General features: G+C 40.2%; 1 protein-coding gene across 2 annotated transcripts in view; it reads left to right on the top strand.

Moving 5' to 3' along the window:
- Positions 1–18,092, top strand: part of SLC38A9 (solute carrier family 38 member 9) — a 50,809-nt gene that overhangs the window by 18,840 nt on the left and 13,877 nt on the right. For both annotated transcript variants that reach the window (XM_081321297.1, XM_081321298.1), the window contains exons 9-12: positions 2,435–2,629; positions 3,951–4,058; positions 11,673–11,779; positions 17,679–17,792. In XM_081321297.1, coding sequence (XP_081177423.1) covers positions 2,435–2,629; positions 3,951–4,058; positions 11,673–11,779; positions 17,679–17,792 — 524 coding nt within the window. The remainder of the gene's footprint in view (positions 1–2,434; positions 2,630–3,950; positions 4,059–11,672; positions 11,780–17,678; positions 17,793–18,092) is intronic.

Raw genomic sequence — 18,092 nt, 5'->3', positions numbered from 1 at the left:
TGATATCTTTTGAATATTGGGGAGTTGTAAGAGTCAAATCAAATCAAGTCAGATCTTTATTATGGTCATATACTTCATAAATAAAAGTCAAAATTCCCATTTGGAAAATACTGCATAACTATGAGGAAGTTGTATAAAATGAATGGTGACAAATTTAATGAGTAAAAGGAATAGACAGTATTCTGGAACTCTTTTTATGTGTATTAATATCTTAAAAATATAAGAAAGCACCTTGTAGAGTTCCACTTGTCTGGATCTGTTGCTTAATTGTGTTATCTTCCCTTTTGTGCAAAGTATTATGTACCACTCAGAAATCTGTAGTTAAAGGAAAGAATGCTGGATGTATTGTCTTCCCCTTTGTGCAAAGTATTATCTGCAATGCAGAAATCTGCTGTCAAAGGAAAAGAATGCAGTATACTATTCTAAATCTACCATTGCATTTATAATTTGAACTTCTTGTAATCCACATAAATCTTTCAAGTTGTTGGGGCTATGAAAAATCAAAAATAAGTAAACAGATATTGGAATCTGCTGACATCCAGGAGAACCATCCTTTAACTAAGATGCAGAGCTATATCCAACCATACATGACTACATGCTGCTGAAATTCCATGCTGCTTATGTACTGCTTAGAAGCTTGCAGTTAGGTAGACTAATAATGATCCAAAAGATTATTTTGCAGCTTACGTGGCATCTTTGCAGTATTTGGACTTGTTTCACTAGGCTAAAACTGAAGCAGTGCTCTAGAAGGAAACCAATTTGAGAGTAAGGGGAAGAGAAAACATGTTCAGGGACATCAAGAGTCTTATAAAACAAAAAAATATAAAGGAATTATATATATGATAGAGTGTTAGCCATTTCTTTCCTGTTGAGTACACTTGTGGATTGTGTTAATTATAGCCCAGATGCCTTCCTGATGTGCATATGTTTTATAATTTGTATTCACCCAAGGATGTGTTGAGTGGTACATTATAGCTCTGGCTGGTAACATACTGTGCTGTGTGGCTAATTTTGAGAAAGTACCAATTCCCTATGTAGGGTTTTAAGACTTATAACAAAAGGAAAAGAGGATCCACCTCGTAAGCAACCCCAGTAATTCTGGGGAGACTCGGGAAGCAGCAAATTGCCAAAATGAGTTTCTGTGCAAGGAGTTATAAGTTAGACTTAGCCAATTAAAAAAATACCAGTATTCAAATGATTTGAGCTACAAAAGTTGTGGTGATTTCATTGGGAATTACAGCACTGCCCAACTGTCGAAATGTTTTGAGTGAAATAAAACCAACATTTTAATGTATCTAGAGACAACCTGACTTATTAATACACTGGAAAATTATAACCATCTGATAGTTGCCTTGATCCTTCTTCTCTTTTCATTGCAACAAATGGCGAATAGGGGAAGAATGTATTAATTTACACAGCTGCAACAAATGAAATGTTAAATGCAGCACTCTTTTATTGCACATCCCATCTTTCCCTAATGACCATATGGCAGCATGAAAAGGGCAGTTTGCATGATGAAGGATAGGGATTATTGTCCAGAGGTACTTCAGAGTTACTGGAGTCCAGCTCCCATCATTCTGGGCAGCATAGCCCAAGGCCTTTGGTCATGTTGTCTGGAAATGGCAGTAGCTATAATAATGTTATGTGAAGCATACCAAGCAAAGGAAGGCTCACTCCCAATATTCATTTCTTACCTGCAAGAATTATGTGTGCATATAAACAATATGGAGATCATGCTTAAATAAAAGTAAGCCTGCCATAAACAGAGCTTCTATGTTTTTCGTTTTGGTGCCTTTACACCAGTGTTGACTCCTGGCAATACCTGGACTAATCCCTGTGGTTTTCTTGTCATGATTTTGGAAGTAGTTTGCCATTGCCTTCTTACTAGGGCAAAGAAAGTCAATGACTGGCCCAAGGTCACTCAGCTGCCTTTGTGTCTAAGGTAGAACTAGAACACTGTCTTCTGGTTTCTAGCTGATGCCTTAACCACTACATGAAACTGACTCTTTTCTGTGGATTAGAGTTCACATATTTATTCTCAGGTTATTGCTTTGCTGTAGACATAAATTATTCTTTGCCATAAGGATGAATGGCTATTAGTCTTAGTGGCAGTGAGACTGCTCTGAAGGGAATCTAGTGGACTTTCTTGTACAGTTGACTGGCCATTGTAAGAACAGACAGTTTAGACTATATTGGCCAGCAGGGCACTGCTTATGCTTATTTGAAGAGGTTAATCTAATGCAGTGTTTCTTAACCTTGACAATTTTAAGATGGGTGGACTTCAATTCCCAGAATTTCCAGCCAACCAAGATTAAGAAACATTGAACTAAAGTTCAAGCTTTTATTTCCAATACATGATTCCTCACCATCACCACCAAGTGCAAATGATTTCCTTAAACTAAAAAATCATTTTCTTTCCTTTCTAATTTTACAGTAATATGTCCTAACGATGGTAGCCATGAAGTACCAGGAAATGAAACTTTTGAATTTACTTCTACCAGTGCTGCTGAATTTGAGGAATTTGAAAAGTGGTGGGACAAATCCAAAACAGTTCCATTTTATTTAACCATCATTCTTCTACTGTTGAATTTTAAGTCTCCGTCTTTCTTTGCCAAGTTTAACATATTAGGTATGTAGTAGTCTTTTAAAATTTTTAAAAAGTATGCACAATAGATTGTTTTTAGATACCTTGACTCAATAAATTTCTTATTAGTTGTGGACCTCTACACAAAAGTATTTGCTTTGATTTTTCAGCATCTCATGAAATTTAAAACTTGCCCGGGGGGGGGGGGGGTTAACAGGCCTTGAATTAACTTGGAGCAAGCAGCGAATGTTGGGGAAGATTTCATATGTTGTTTTAGTTCTTCAATCTCTCTTTCCACTGGAAAATGCTTCCTTCTTATAAAGACAGTGCTTCCACTGTGGGAAAAGATAAAATTTTGCTCCACTCTTTTTTTTCTCCAGTAACTGGAAAGCAATTTCATCCAGATTTCGTCATGTTTAATGATCCCTCAAAATGCTTAACTTTTGCTATTTGACATCTCTAATTGTGTTTTTTTAAACTTTAAAAAGAGACAGCAGTAATCCTTTTCTGAATCTTATCACATTGTATAGTTCAGCCAAGGAAGAAAGAACAATTGTCTACCTTAACCATAACAGAAACGTTTCAAACTTTTTGCATTGCCCTGTTCTTTTTATTAAGTTGGAGATATTCCTTGAAATAGTAAAAGGTTAAAAGAAGACTATGAACGCTTAGAAATCCATCTTTTGCTCATTTTGTTCCCAGTTTTCCAAATGCTGTTTTATTTTCTCTGTATGCAAGTATATTCACACGCATATAAGAAAGTAATAGGTAAAGTAATATGAAAGTAATAGATAAGGTGAAATTATATGTTGTAAACCAATATTGTTCTGCAATATTATTGTAAAGCAAGGCAGCAATGCAAACTGTTTATCCTTGAGTATCAGATCATGTTTATGAAAATGGATGTGCAAAACACGCTCACTTTATGTTGCAGAGGGACTACAGTACTATAAAGGAAGTTTTTGCACTGCAAATTCATTATTTTTTATGAAAATATCCACATTTAAAACACATCTGTATTTTGTTACTTTGTCTAGAATTTCTAGTCTCCAAAACCTTGATTAATTTTTCTTTCAGATAGTTATTATGGGAGTAGTAGTAGTAGTAGTAGTAATGTAGTAGTAATAATTTTAAAATTATTTTGTCCTCTCACTAACTTATGTTCCAGTTTGGTATTGCTGAATTTGATGCCAAGTAACTTCATCTCAGTCAGTTACTGTTAAAACTATTTACAAGAAGAATATAAAAGAGAGAAGCTGGACTGTAATGTTCTAAGTCTCATAGAGGTTAAAGAACTTTTTTCCCCTCTGTCCATTGTTTAAATATGTCCAGATATCATTGGGTTTTTTTCTTTTCCCCACTGCAGGTACTATCTCTGTCATTTATTTAGTTATTCTTGTTACTATGAAAGCTGCTCTTCTAGGATTCCATTTAGAATTTGATTGGACGGCAACAAGTATATATTTTGTGCCAGGTAAACTTTTTTAAAAATTTCTGGGCTATTCCCTTTAAATAATTTAACATACTGAATAGGGCCTGCAGGACAGAATATGCTTTCTGCTGTAGTCTTATCTATACCTATCTTGCTATAATTCAAGCCCTAATTCACTAAAACACATCAGGCCTGTAGCTTCTTTACCTATAATGAAGGCTGGAACCGTCCCTATAGGCAAAACTGGGTCACCCATGCTAAGCCATATTTCACTAAATAAGATATGATGACTGGGTACACACATAAACATAATCCTTAAATTGGATAGTCACCACAGTGGTGATTCTACTTCAGATCTGAAGCCAAGACAGTGGTTTTGTTGTTCTTCCTATAAAAAGACTTGTAAGTAAGTGTCACAGGTAATTTCTTCTACTTTTGCTGGGAATACAATATGTTGTCAAAATAAGCTCTGAAGAATATTGTTTTCCTCTGCTACTCTTTGATTAGATTATTCTTTATTTTCTTGGGGAATCCTGCCTGGGGAATCATTATCCAGGTGCTAAATTTAATTATTCCTAGACAATAGCATACAGCTAAGGGAATTACAAACATTGTTTCCTCCTAGGGATTTCTCCTCAATTTGCTCATACTTTATGGGCAGTCTTCCAGTTTTCCTTAGCCCATATGGATTGGTACAGTAGCTACCAGCTATTACAACAAAAACAAAGCAAAATACTTAAAGATAGATTCCAACGCCATTCTTTTCTTCAGAAAAAAAAACATTGAAAATACCCTGTAACAAGAAGTTCTTGATATTCTGTGAACATTGCCTTCCACATGTAGGTTTTTGATGTGAGAGGCCTTATAGAAATGTTCTCTTTAAAGAAAAGTTTTGGAAAAGGCCTCTTAAGGAACTGGATTGTGGTGATAACATGGCAGTGCTAATAAATCAGGATAGGTACTGGTGAAACAGAGCCATTTCACTATGGCCACTTGGCTGTCAGTATTCTTCATTAATTAATCAGAACACATAATACTAGGTTTTTCTGGTTAGTATGTAATATTTTTTCAAGATTATATCAAGAATGATATAAGCAAGGAAATCCATTCCACTAAGATCTCCCAAATTTCTGCTTTGTTTTTTCTTCTCTGCTTGTTGAACAGAAAGATTTTCCTTTCCTTCCTTCCTTTTCTCATTTCTACTTCCTTCCCTTTCCTTGCCTGAAAGAGTCTTCCTTTGTCTAGCTGCAGAAAGGTCTTCTTTCTTGTTCTTTTGTTCACTTTACGCCTAGCAGAGGCTTCCTCATGGCAGGATGATCGGACCCCTCTCTCTGGCCAAGCCTCACCTCCCTGCTGTCGCCCTCTGGACAGCTCAGGAGCAGCACAAGTGGGTGGGGATTCCCTGAGGAAACCACTGCTTAGCATGCAAGGCTTTAGGGCAGGGGTAGGCAACCTCAGCTCTTTTGTGACTCGTGGACTTCAACCCCACGAAGGGAGTTCAAGGGGGGCCGTCCAACAACCGTTGCTCAGGCCAGGCCTGGGATCGATCGCGAAGGGGAGGAGCGGGGTTCGGTCACCGCTGAGACTCGGAAGCGAGTCGTGGGACTACCAATTCCCAGGACGTTGGGGAACGGCAGAAGGTGTACGAACAGAGGGCCGTATCGACACCGGGAGGGTCATCTCCGCTATCTACAAGCGGTGAGGCGCTCCGACCCTCTGTCTCCTCCCCGAGGACCCGGGAGCGAGGATGTGCAGCCTCCTGAGCTCCGGCTGGTCTACCTGAATGCCAGGTCCGTTGCTAATAAGGCTCCCCTTGTTTGGGATCTAGTTGAGGGTGAGCAAGCGGACCTGGCTTGCATCACGGAGACTTGGTTGGGCCCAGACGGCGGTGTTCCTTTGGTTGACCTTTGCCTACCAGGTTTCCGGGTGCTACACCAGCCCCGGCCTCATGGTAGGGGCGGAGGAGTGGCAGTAATTATTAGGGAGACCCTAAGTCCGCGGGAGACCACCGTTCCTCAGATAGTCGGGTGTGAGTCTCTCTTTTTGAGATGTGGTCCTGGGGCGCAGTTGGGCCTGCTGCTGGTATACCTTTCTCCTAGTCGCGCTGCGGCAGCCCTGCCTGAGCTGCTCGATGTCCTCTCGGGGTTGGTGGTTGAGTTCCCCAAACTTATAGTTTTGGGCGACTTCAATCTACCATCCCTAGGAGGATCATCTGAGCTAGCTCTGGAGTTCATGGCTTCCATGACGGCCATGGACCTGACGCAAATAATTCTTGGACCGACTCATGAGGGAGGCCACACCCTCGACTTGGTTTTCTTATCTGGACGGTGGTTTGATGATCTTGGTGGGGGCTCTCCAACCGTTATGCCCGTCATGGACCGATCATCACCTCCTGCGGCTGGACTTCCGTTTTGCCACCCCCCGCCGTGGGTGTACGGAGCCAACCAGATGGTACCGCCCCAGGCGCCTAATGGATCTTGACAGGTTCCAGGCAGCGCTTGGGACCCCACCTGCACCCCCTGCTCACAACTCGGCGGATGCCTTAGTGGAAGCCTGGGAAAGGGCAGCCATGGAGGCACTTGACCGAGTTGTACCCTTGCGGCCCTTGACCCGGCGCAGATCCCATGGTTCTCTGCGGAGCTTCGGGAGATGAAGCGTCGGAGACGGGGCCTAGAGAGCCGTTGGAGGTCCAGTCAATCCGAATCCGACCGGTTGCGACTAAGAACCCATATTAGGTCTTATCTTGCAGCGATAAGAGCGGCGAGATCCAATTACTTCTCCGCCCTCATCGCGTCCGCAGATAATCGCCCGGCTGCCCTGTTTAGAGTGACCCGCTCCCTTCTCAATCAGGAGGTGAGGGAGGAGCCCTTGCAGGGTCGAGCTGAGGAATTTGGTCAATATCTGTTGGATAAAATCGCTCGGATTCGAACCGGCCTGGACTCCAACTGGGCAGAGTCTGACGAACAGGACACGGGCGATCTTTTCGACATTATCTGGGAGGAGTTTGATCCTGTGACTCTGAAGGAAGTGGACAGGATTATGAGAAGATTGAGCTCCACCACATGCTTATTGGACCCGTGCCCTTCCTGGCTGGTTTATGCAGCTCAGGAGGGGACACGAGGCTGGTTCCAGGCGGTCATATCTGCTTCTTTGAGTGAGGGTAACTTCCCTGCCGCCTTGAAGGAGGCGGTGGTGAGACCTCTCCTCAAGAAGCCTGCCTTGGACCCAGCTACATTAAATAACTTTCGTCCAGTCTCCAACCTTCGCTTTCTTGCAAAGGTTGTTGAGAGTGTGGTGGTGCATCAGTTCCCTCTGGTCCTGGAGGAAGCGGATTATCTAGACCCGTGCCAATCGGGTTTCAGGCCCGGCTACAGCACGGAGACGGCATTGGTCGCTCTGGTGAATGATCTCTGGAGGGCCCGGGACAGGGGATATTCCTCTGTCCTAGTCTTATTAGACCTCTCGGCGGCTTTCGATACCATCGACCATAGTATCCTACTGCGGCGCCTCAGGGGACTGGGAGTGGGAGGCACAGTTCTTCGGTGGTTCTCCTCCTATCTCCTGGGACGCTCGCAGTCGGTGTTGGCAGGGGGACAAAGGTCGTCCCCAAGGCCTCTCGTTTGTGGAGTTCCTCAGGGGTCGGTCCTCTCGCCTCTCCTGTTCAACATCTACATGAAACCGCTGGGTGAGATCATTCGTGGTTTTGGAGTGGGTTACCATCAGTATGCTGATGACACCCAGCTTTTCATCTCGACCCCAAACCACATCAGTGATGCCCTCGACGTGATGTCCCGTTGCCTGGAAGCGGTCCGGGAATGGATGGGGAGGAACAGGCTTCAACTCAACCCGGACAAGACTGAATGGCTGTACATACCGGCATGTCAGGATATTCAGAGTATTCCATCCCTTAATATTGGGGGCAAGTTATTGCCCCCCGTAGATAGGGCTCGCAACCTAGGTGTCCTCCTAGATTCACAGCTCTCCTTAGAAGATCACATAGGAGCTGTGACTAGGGGGGCTTTCACTCAGGTTCGCCTGGTGCGCCAGCTACGACCCTATCTGGACCTGGATGCCTTGCGTACAGTCACCCATGCACTTGTGACCTCTCGTCTTGACTACTGCAACGCTCTTTACATGGGGCTGTCCTTGAGAACCACTCGGAAGCTTCAGCTGGTACAGAGTGCAGCTGCACGAACACTTTTGGGAGCTTCCCGATACTCCCATATTACACCTCTGCTCCGTGAGCTGCACTGGCTTCCAGTCGCCTTCCGGGTGAAATTCAAGGTGCTAGTGATGACATACAAAGCCCTACATGGCATGGGTCCGGATTACCTACTGGAGCACCTACTGCCAGCGTCAACACCCCTCCGTCCTGTGCGCTCCCACAGAGAGGGCCTTCTCAGGGTGCCACCGGTCAGAGAATGCCGGCTGGTGACCCCCAGGGGGAGAGCATTCTCGGTGGGTGCGCCAATCCTTTGGAACTGCTTGCCAGCCGAAATCCGGATGGCCCCCGACCTACGCACCTTCCGGCGTGATTTAAAAACCTATGTATTCCAGCAGTCCGGCCTGGCCTGATAGATTTGGGGTTTTATTTGTTTTATTATTGTTTTACTGTATACTTGCTTTGCTCTGTACACCGCCCTGAGTCCTCCGGGAGAAGGGCGGTATATAAAACAAATAAATAAAATAAATAAATAAACTCCCAGAATTCCTGAGTCAGCGTCGGCTCTTTTGTGACTCGTGGACTTCAACTCCCAGAATTCCTGAGTCTGCTATGCTGACTCAGGAATTCTGGGAGTTGAAGTCCACGAGTCACAAAAGAGCCGAGGTTGCCTACCCCTGCTTTAGGGCATTAATGACACAATCTGGCTGCCTGCTGTCAGGCTGCTCCTTGTCCTTGAATATTCCTGCCAACAGTCTCCATGATCTACCATTCCTCTTGCAGACCATGGAAAATGAACTGGAAATTGTTAGTAAATTATCCGCTGTGGGTATGAGGCAATCTTTCCCAATCTACTTCCTTTCAAATAAGTTGACCCCACATTACATAGAGTTCACAAGTGGTATGTGTCAAGGACAGTGTGTTCACTCTCATGTAGAGAATCAAAATGTATTTGTTTCTTGTCAAGCATGAACATTTCAAACCAGTTTAGACAGCAGAGTTTACTGTAGTTCTAAATTAGTTTGAATAGATGATTAATACAATATATGGTGGATAACATTCATAAACTAAGGCCATTTTGATTAAAAGAAAAGGAACTGTTGTTCTCTATAATGGGAAGCATCAGAGGAGGAGTTTGTTAGAATCCATACCAAGATTTAGGATCTGTGGTTTGGATAATTTTCTCCTTTTCCCCAGACATTATAATAGAGTAAATAATAGTTCTTAAAAGGGTTTTCTTAGTCAGTGGCTGATGTTATGGTAAACACAAGTTCCTATACACATGATGAAACAGAGTGATTTTAACTGTAGCTTGACAGCAGAGTAGGAGAAAAATAATATTTGTGCTTGAGAGCTTACTTTGAGTGCTTGAGTGAAATATAATTCTCTTAGATCTCCTAGGTAAAAGCCCAAGTAGGAAGAATGGGGAGTAGGGAGTAAATATGATAGTAATCCTACTCAAATCATTTGCCCAGGTTAGAATCTCCTGACATGCTAACTCATAGTTTTGTCATGTGACAATCTCATTGGTGTGTGATAGAAGACATGCGGGATATGTATATGGACCAACGCTTTACCCTTGGCTATCATTATTGCATCTACTTGGCTGTCCGATAGTTTTGTCTAACATGCAATGAGGCTTTCCCATAATAGTCTTCCAGATGGCTTTTGTCAGAAATCATTGCTCAGATGTTACTGTTTACTGGCACACTTCATCTGTGAATGTTTGCATGATTATCTAAACAAGGCAGGAAAAAGAGCAAAAGAGGAGGGAGAGAATTATGCAATTCTTTTGGGTTGTTTGTGAATTTGAACAGATGTTAAGTTAGTGAACTTGGTAAATCCAGCTTTAACTTTAATCAGGAAAGTCTTACAAACATTAGAATTTCAGCCTTGTATTTTGATAAATCATGGGTGGGAAACAAACTCATCATTGAAAAGCAATCTATGAATTAAGTCAGCAAGGAAGCATCATGTTTCTACTTATTTTTGTGAAATGGAAACAGTGCATTTTGTACATGCAATATGATCAGTGTTGATGTCAGTAAAACAAAACAAAACTCTTAAATAGTTATTCTAGAGCAGACATCAAAATAATTCCACCTCATTTTCTTTGGTACTAATATTTCTACTGGCCTCAATCTGGCACCATATCTTAACTGAGAATATGTTGCATGCTAAATCATAATAGTTTGTTGCTTTCTGCTATTGTGATTCTAGCCGTAGGCTTATACAGTGTATGAACCCAGCCAAATGTGGTTTCATCAGTAAATTATCATTATGCCAACCATGGCTTAGTCTCTCATACAAATGGAACTAATTTCTATTATAGAGATGTGTAAGTAACCTAGTAGGAAAGCAGCGTCCTGCTTAAACTTCCATTTGTTTTAAAATATAGCCAGAAAAGCCATTGTAGTGGCAGAGAAGGGAAAGCAAAACTTTTTCTTGAGCTTAGCTGGTCAGTCAGAGAACAGCTTGGCTTCAAAGATAAGATTTTACTACTGAATGGTATCTAAAACAGATGACAACAAAAAGAAATATGTTTTATTGATTGTTAAATTAAGATGTTACCCACCAGAAATACAAAATAAGCTGGAAAACAATTACGTATTAGGTATAAACATACAAGTTTAACTTAAACCTTTTTTAAAAAATGATATTTAAACACAAAGGAAATGAATGTTTTTTACCTTTTTAAAATCTGCAGTCCTATACATACTTGAGATGAGTGAGGCCCATTTTCAATGCATCTGCAAATCCTAGTGTAGAAAATGCTGCAAAGCTGTTATTATCACATTCATGAATGCTTCCTTTTAGCTTTTATTTTACTTGTATTAGTTAGGACAAGATTAACCCTGATCCCATAAGTCCTCAGTATAGCTGAATTCTGCATCATAGTAGAACATTCTTACTTTCCTAATATGCAGACTGTGACTTTTTTGGGGGGAAAATGCTTCTTGTGGAAAATGTGTTCCCCCCTAAATGTGTTCGGTATTATTATTTAGTCTTCTATGGTTTTCAAATTTAAAAAATGTGATTAAAATGATATAACCTCATTGTAAATAATACAAGGCAATATAAATGGGCGGATAGTAATAACTACTATTTGGATAGTTCTTAGGAAAGAGGAGCAAAATGAGCAGAATTAGGCATTTGTTTTGTTTTGCTAAGATGTTTATGTGTGTGCAAGAGAAAGATTTATCCAATGTCAACTATGAATACAATGTCCAGGCACCAAGCAATATATTAAGAGCTGTCTTATTTTTAATTTCATACAGCTATTTCTATAATTGCTAGTTTTCCTTTTACATCTGATTTGCTTGCTGCTTCTCCTGTATGTTTTTCCAAGCTTAAATATATCTTACCTGAATGTATAACAGCTGCCACTACAAATATGATGAGCTTGGCTTAGAAATCAATAGATTGGGCACCTGGGATATTCATTGTAACAGTCACCACTCCAAAAATTCTGATTTATATTTTTCTTTCTCCAGAGTTCAGGATCTTTTTTCCTCAGCTTACAGGTGTGCTGACCCTGGCTTTCTTTATCCATAATTGTGTAATTACGCTACTTAAGAATAACAGGAACCAAGAAAAAAATGTAAGTGACTACAGGAGAAAACATGCTTATGTGCAAAAAATGACTCTTCCTGAAAATGCTTTTTGTAATGGTTATTATGTGCTCAGATATTGCCTGTGCTGGGGTCATGTAAATTTCAGTACCTTAAGTCAATGTTTGCTCGCCTTAGCTTGCAGCTAGTTTTCTCTGAATGCTTCATTAAACCAGTGTTTTTCAACCACTGTTCCGCGGCACACTAGTGTGCCACGAGATGTTGCCTGGTGTGCCGTGGGAAAAATTGAAAAGTAATTATAAAATACTTTCTTTGTGTTTATTTGATTCCTATTCAAGAGAATTACTTTATATATAGTCAATATAGGCACAGAGTTAAATTTTTTAACATTTTCTAATGGTGGAGTGCCTCGTGATTTTTTTCATGAAACAAGTGTGCCTTTGCCCAAAAAAGGTTGAAAAACACTGCATTAAACAATCAAATATTATCAGGGCCAGCTCTTTTCATGTCAGAATGAAGTTCTTACTGTACAGACTTTTTGAAGCACATCATGTCATGCCCTGCTCAAAATAAGATTCTAAATAAATCAAGTAAGGAAGACATTGATGGCTTTCAGTTTGAGAAAGTTTAAAGAACAAATTTCTAAACTTCCGAGGCTGTTCCATTCCCTGTTCATACACATAATTTTCAACTGGCAAAGATGTAGGATAATAATGAATCTTCCCTACAGCGGATGTTCTGCCAAAATGATTCCATTAGCTCTGCATAAAATCATTTAGGCTTTGTCACTTCAGCCAGTGTCAATCTTCACGACTGACTTTTGGAAAAGCATTGAGCAGCAAGGCAGAACATTGATACTTATCTCAAGTTTGCCATTCAGCATCTGGATGACCTTCCAAATATTTGGAGAAATGTTTTACAGCTGGTTCTCAAACTTAAATGGTCATGAATGACGCATGAAGTCTGGTTCATTAACATGAGGACCAGAGCACTGATTTTTGTATATTTATACTAAAGGCTCTAATGAGTCAAGAAAGAAGAAAATGAAAGGTAACATGATAAAAAATTATTACTTTGTTAAAGAATGTTGGAAAAAGGTAAAGTGCATTTTTGCCCTTTTGACCATTTATTTGGCTGCGTTTTTTATTCATCAGAACACAAATACTTGGTTTGGTTTGGGGGTATTGTTGAATAGCAACATAAAACCTTTGAATCTAATAATGTGAAACTTGGCACTTCAGATGAGGCAATTATTCCTGAAAATAATTTTAAATTCTGCCAAGAAATCAAAAGGATATTTACAATTCTCTTTAAAGAGCAGGAGGATTGAAATGGGAAATGCATGTTTTTGTTTTTATGAAATTACCACAAGTACAGCTCACTTCCAAAGTATTTTTAATTGAAAGTAGGCTGAGTTTATTATTTTCTATCTCAAAAAAAAAGCAGTTGCAATTACATGATTTCTAGTTATAACTTCCAGTTATATTCTTCCTTATCTTGACCTGGCACTATGGATTAAAGCTGTGTGATGGAAGTAGCTTAAAAAGAAACAAAGTAAGAAATACAGGTAGTCCTTGACTTCAACCCATTCCGTGTTTGAAGTTACAACAGCCATGGAAAAAAGTGACTTATGACTGTTTTTCATACTTACAACCATTGCAGCATCCTCGTAGTTACATGATCACAATTTGGGTGCTTGGCAACTGGCCTTAAAGGGGTTGCTCCATTCCACAGGAACTTATACCAACTTCAAGCATGGAGATGGTAGTGTCATGATTTCAGTGTGCTTTGCTGCCTTGAGATCTTGATAGTTGCCATCTTTGGAGGTAATATGAATTCTGCTTTGTATCAGAGAACTCTACAGGTGAAATGCAAATGCATTATGTGGCAAGACTGATCCCACCCATACAAATTTACTAGGGTATGGATGAAGTAGAAACTTAATATTTTTGAATGACCAAATAGTAGTTCCTAGAAATTTCAGGAAGTGTTGGTGATATGTCCAATTACTCAGTTTAAAAGGACAAATCCTTTTTCGCGTAGACACACCGTGTATTAGCTGCCTTTGTTCCTGCAATAGATAAAACAAGCATCAAAGTTTGTTCACTCCATCTCTCTTCATATAACAGAAGGATCACATGAAGCTCTGCCTGATTCCGTCACAAAGATATGCAACATTTAAACAATCTGAAAGAAGGTGCTTTCCAAATTGAGCCACTCGGGAGACCTACCTACTTTAACCTTCTGCTTTTGGAGCAAAACAAAACAAAAACTATCACTGTAAATGATGACTGGAAAGCCCCCAGGAGTCCTAACCTTTTGCAAAATGATCACAAAAACTTTATTCTCCCAGATTTTCAGTCTTATTTTAATTGTTCATAGTAACCACATTGAGAAGCGGTTATTTGATGTTTCTACTCTGTGGCACTATGCTTTCCATATTTAACATAAGAGCTGATCGTGATGGTTTTTGTAGCATAAAACTGAAGCTAAACTCTTTCAGTATAGCAACACAAAAATAGCATACTCTAACTCTTTTGTATTGAAGAGATGCTTATTTTAGAAGGTTCTTATCTTTCTGTTCTTATAAGTAGAGGAAGAGAAAAAACACTGTTACTTTCAGGGTAAATATGGAATCCAAACCCAACCTTTTTACACTGCGGCACAGCCTAATGCTTTAGACCAGGGGTGTCATACTCAATTTCATTGAGGGCCACATCAGCATTGCAGTTGCCCTCAGGGGGCCGGGTGGATATGGCCAGGGTGGGCGTGGCATACTGCGTGGGCGTGGCTAGAGTGCAAATGGCCTACTGGGTGGGCGTGGCCAGCTCTACATCGTTCGCATCAAGGGTGCCTATGGGGGCCTGGGCAGAAGTGGGAGAGATCTGAGGGTCTCTGGCAGAAGGAGGGTCTCTGGGCCAGGGCCAAGGCAGTGGGGGCCATTCCCTCACTGTTTTCAGGATCACTTCGCAGGCCGGATCTGGCCCCCAGGCCTTGTGTTTGACATGTCTGCTTTAGACTATAGCCTAGCCCACAGGTCTGCAACCCGCGGCTCTGGAGCCGCATGTGGCTCTTTCAGACGTCTCCTGTGGCTCCCAGTTCTGTGCCATGTGCAGTCCAAAAAAAAAAGTGGGACTAAAAAAGTTCAACCAATCAATTCAAATATGCAGGGTAGGTTCATATCTTGCCTTGGCTCCACTCTTCAGTCAAACCCTGTTCTGCACATGCATGCATGTATGCACATGCGCACACATTTTTTGCGGCTCCCGGTTTTTCCTTTCGTGAGGGAACTGGTTCCGAGTGGCTGTTTCACTGTTTCAGGTTGCTGACCCCTGGCCTAGCCTAATGTTTGCAGATCTCACTAGCATTGTAGTGTTTCCAGAACTAGTATATTAATACTCAAATGTCTGCAGTAAAACAAGTTAAAAGTTCAGAGATTGAGATCATTGTTTGTGCTGTGAGCAAGCATTGACTAGATATAAAATCTGTTATATTCTCCATTTTAAAATTCATATCATCTCCATCCCGCTTGAGTAAAACAGCTGCTGAACAGACAGCAACAGACTGGGGAGGGGAAGCTGTTCTGCCAAAGAAGAAGAGAGTTCCATAAACTGTTGGTTTTCATTTGGGTTTGAAGATCCCATTGCAAAGAGTTAAACGAATTATATCTATCTGAAGATAAATTAAGGTCAAAATTACTCACTGAAATTGTGTTTGTTGTATAATTGTTCATTTTCTGTTGCTTCAGGGGCTTGGACAAAATCTGGGTTGCAGAGGGTATATATTGTCTCTTCTTTTTTCTCTCTCATTCTTGAGTCCTGATTTCTGGTTGTAGTCCTGCAGATAGATAACCTCTCAGGCGATATAGTTATGAGAGTACTTCAATAAATATTAAATAAAAATTTAATATTAAAAAACAAGAAAATAAAAACAATGTTGCAGAATAGAAAATGTGAGTTAATGTTTTTCTGCATATTACAGGTGTCTATGGTTCTATTGTATAGAACGTTATATAGTTCTATGATTCTGTGAAAACGTGGGAATCTAGATAAATGTTCAGACAGTGCTGGGGTATCCAAGTGAAGATCCCCACGTGAGAAGAATGAGGTCACCCAGAAGTATTCATGCCAGAGTCAAAAAGGTCAAGATGATGTTAATAGGAACATGGATTTGATCCCATGATGTGGCTGTCATTTTGACTTTTTAAAATATCACCCCAGAATCTTAAATATACTGAACCATATTTTGTTAACCACGGTTCACTGAATAAAATGCACCCTCGGTTGCATTTGCATAACTTATTGATCTAAAAACAAACACGGCCTCCGTTATCATCTAGTCTAGACAAGGAGATCTCTTGCCAAGGGTTTAATTTTTTTCAGCTCAGGTTCATGCCCCCATTAAATAAAAATTAAATATTTGAAAAGGTAGACAGTTCAGCTATGCCACATTTTTCCACTTAAGTCATTGTGACACAAGACTTTCAAAGGTATTTCCAGGTGAGCATCTTTCTCTCCCCCAGCTTGTCATGTGCCTTCTGTCTCCTTTCCTCCCCCAATGTGCTGTTTCTTGGGTTTCTGCTTAGGCAAAGACTCAATGCTCAGCTGCTAGTGGAAGCAAAAGCATCTGGTGCCTGCTTTTATTCAGCACAGGCAAACGGCAACCCTAAGGAGCAGGAGTCAACTTGCTAAGTAAATCTCAACTACTGTTACTGAAATGGGCCAGGTCACTACTGAGAACACAAGGCACAAATCAGTAACCCACTAGTAAAGAACTGAATAGGCTACAGTCTGGTCCAAGATGTTGTATAAGTGCCTGTTAGAAGAGAGAATCCAAAAAGAGAAAAAGGAGTAGAAAGGGAAAGAGGATGCAATGAGCTGTCAGGGAAGACATAATCTTGCAAAGATTTGGAGGGATTGTTGCTTACAATCCCTATAATAAAGCAGCCCAATGAAAAGGAAATGGGTGAACCACAACTTTTTCTTTGAAATGGAGGAAGTCATAACATTTGCTTCAAATGATGAGCAACAGTCCTGAAATAAAACTCAAAAGACTGATTTAGAAAGTGATCCAATTTCTGAAAAGGAGATTTTGCTGGCAAAAAAGGATAAATAAAAATGAACTTGCTTATTATTCAGTTTCAAGGAATTTACAAAAAAAACATGGTTTCCTCACTGTTCCTTTTATTTGTACAATAAAATTGTAAGGATAGGCTAGCTAGTTGAAAATTAGTGACAGAAACATCTACAACAGGGTGAAAAAAACAAAATGACAGCTGCAACTGGGTGGCTACAGCTCTGGCCCCTTTTACCCTGTCGCCATCTTGATTTTTTTTTTTACAAACCCTACTCATCCTTCCATCACTTGCCCCTGATTCACCCTCTTGTAAGCCATGAAATCTGGAAAATTTTTCTTTCATTCATCAAGGCAACAGAGCCTTTATCCAGTGCTGTAATTTACCCACATTGTACATTAATGTAGAGAAAAGTAAGAGGCTCTGCTAGACTTGAAGCATTTTCTCCCCAACTAAATACTATAAAAAGCATTCCATAAAAGAAGACACTTGTACAATTTCCATATGTCATTTGATATCCATATTTTTTGAAGAGGAAAAGTTTACTTTTTAACATGGGGCCTGGCCGAAATTGATTCATTTTGAGAACGTCATGGCTTAATAAGCTTTGATTTCCAAATTTATAACTTTTCTTCATGCCCCTAAATGTATGCTAAATTGTTTTGTTTTGTTAACTGCTTTAACCCACAGCTCCAAAATCACTATTGTATCTACTTAATAATTAAAAATAATAATTTAAGAATCATTGTTCCATGATTTAACTGTTCCAGGATTTGTCCTGTAACTAATTTTCCATACAATAATTGAAACAAGCTGATTTTATTTGTTTGCTTTTTCTTGTGTTTTAACTGCAGGTCAGAGATCTTTCAATTGCCTACTTTTTAGTCGGTTTAACATATCTCTATGTTGGGGTGCTAATCTTTGCCTCTTTTCCATCTCCACCATTGAGCAAGGAGTGTATAGAACAGGTACAACAATCTTTAATATGGGGATTTTTTTTTAATTTGCTAAGAATTGATTATATGTAACTATTGCTCTCTTTTCTTCCATCTTCATCTGCATTTAATGTAATGTTATTATCAGGCCAGAATTTTGAACAATGTCATACTTAAATAATACCAGATTTTTGTAATTAAAGCTATATTGGTACCATTAAATATTAGCTACCAGTTGCATCAATCATTTCAGTGCTGATATTAATAGTTGATTACTTTTTCAAATTAAGCAATTTGGTTCAGATAAATGTGTCTTGGTTTAATTAGCTGGCT

Source organism: Vipera berus (assembly GCF_964194415.1).
Source record: "Vipera berus genome assembly, chromosome: 2".
NCBI lineage: Eukaryota > Metazoa > Chordata > Lepidosauria > Squamata > Viperidae > Vipera > Vipera berus.
This window is presented reverse-complemented; position numbering and strand designations above follow the sequence as displayed.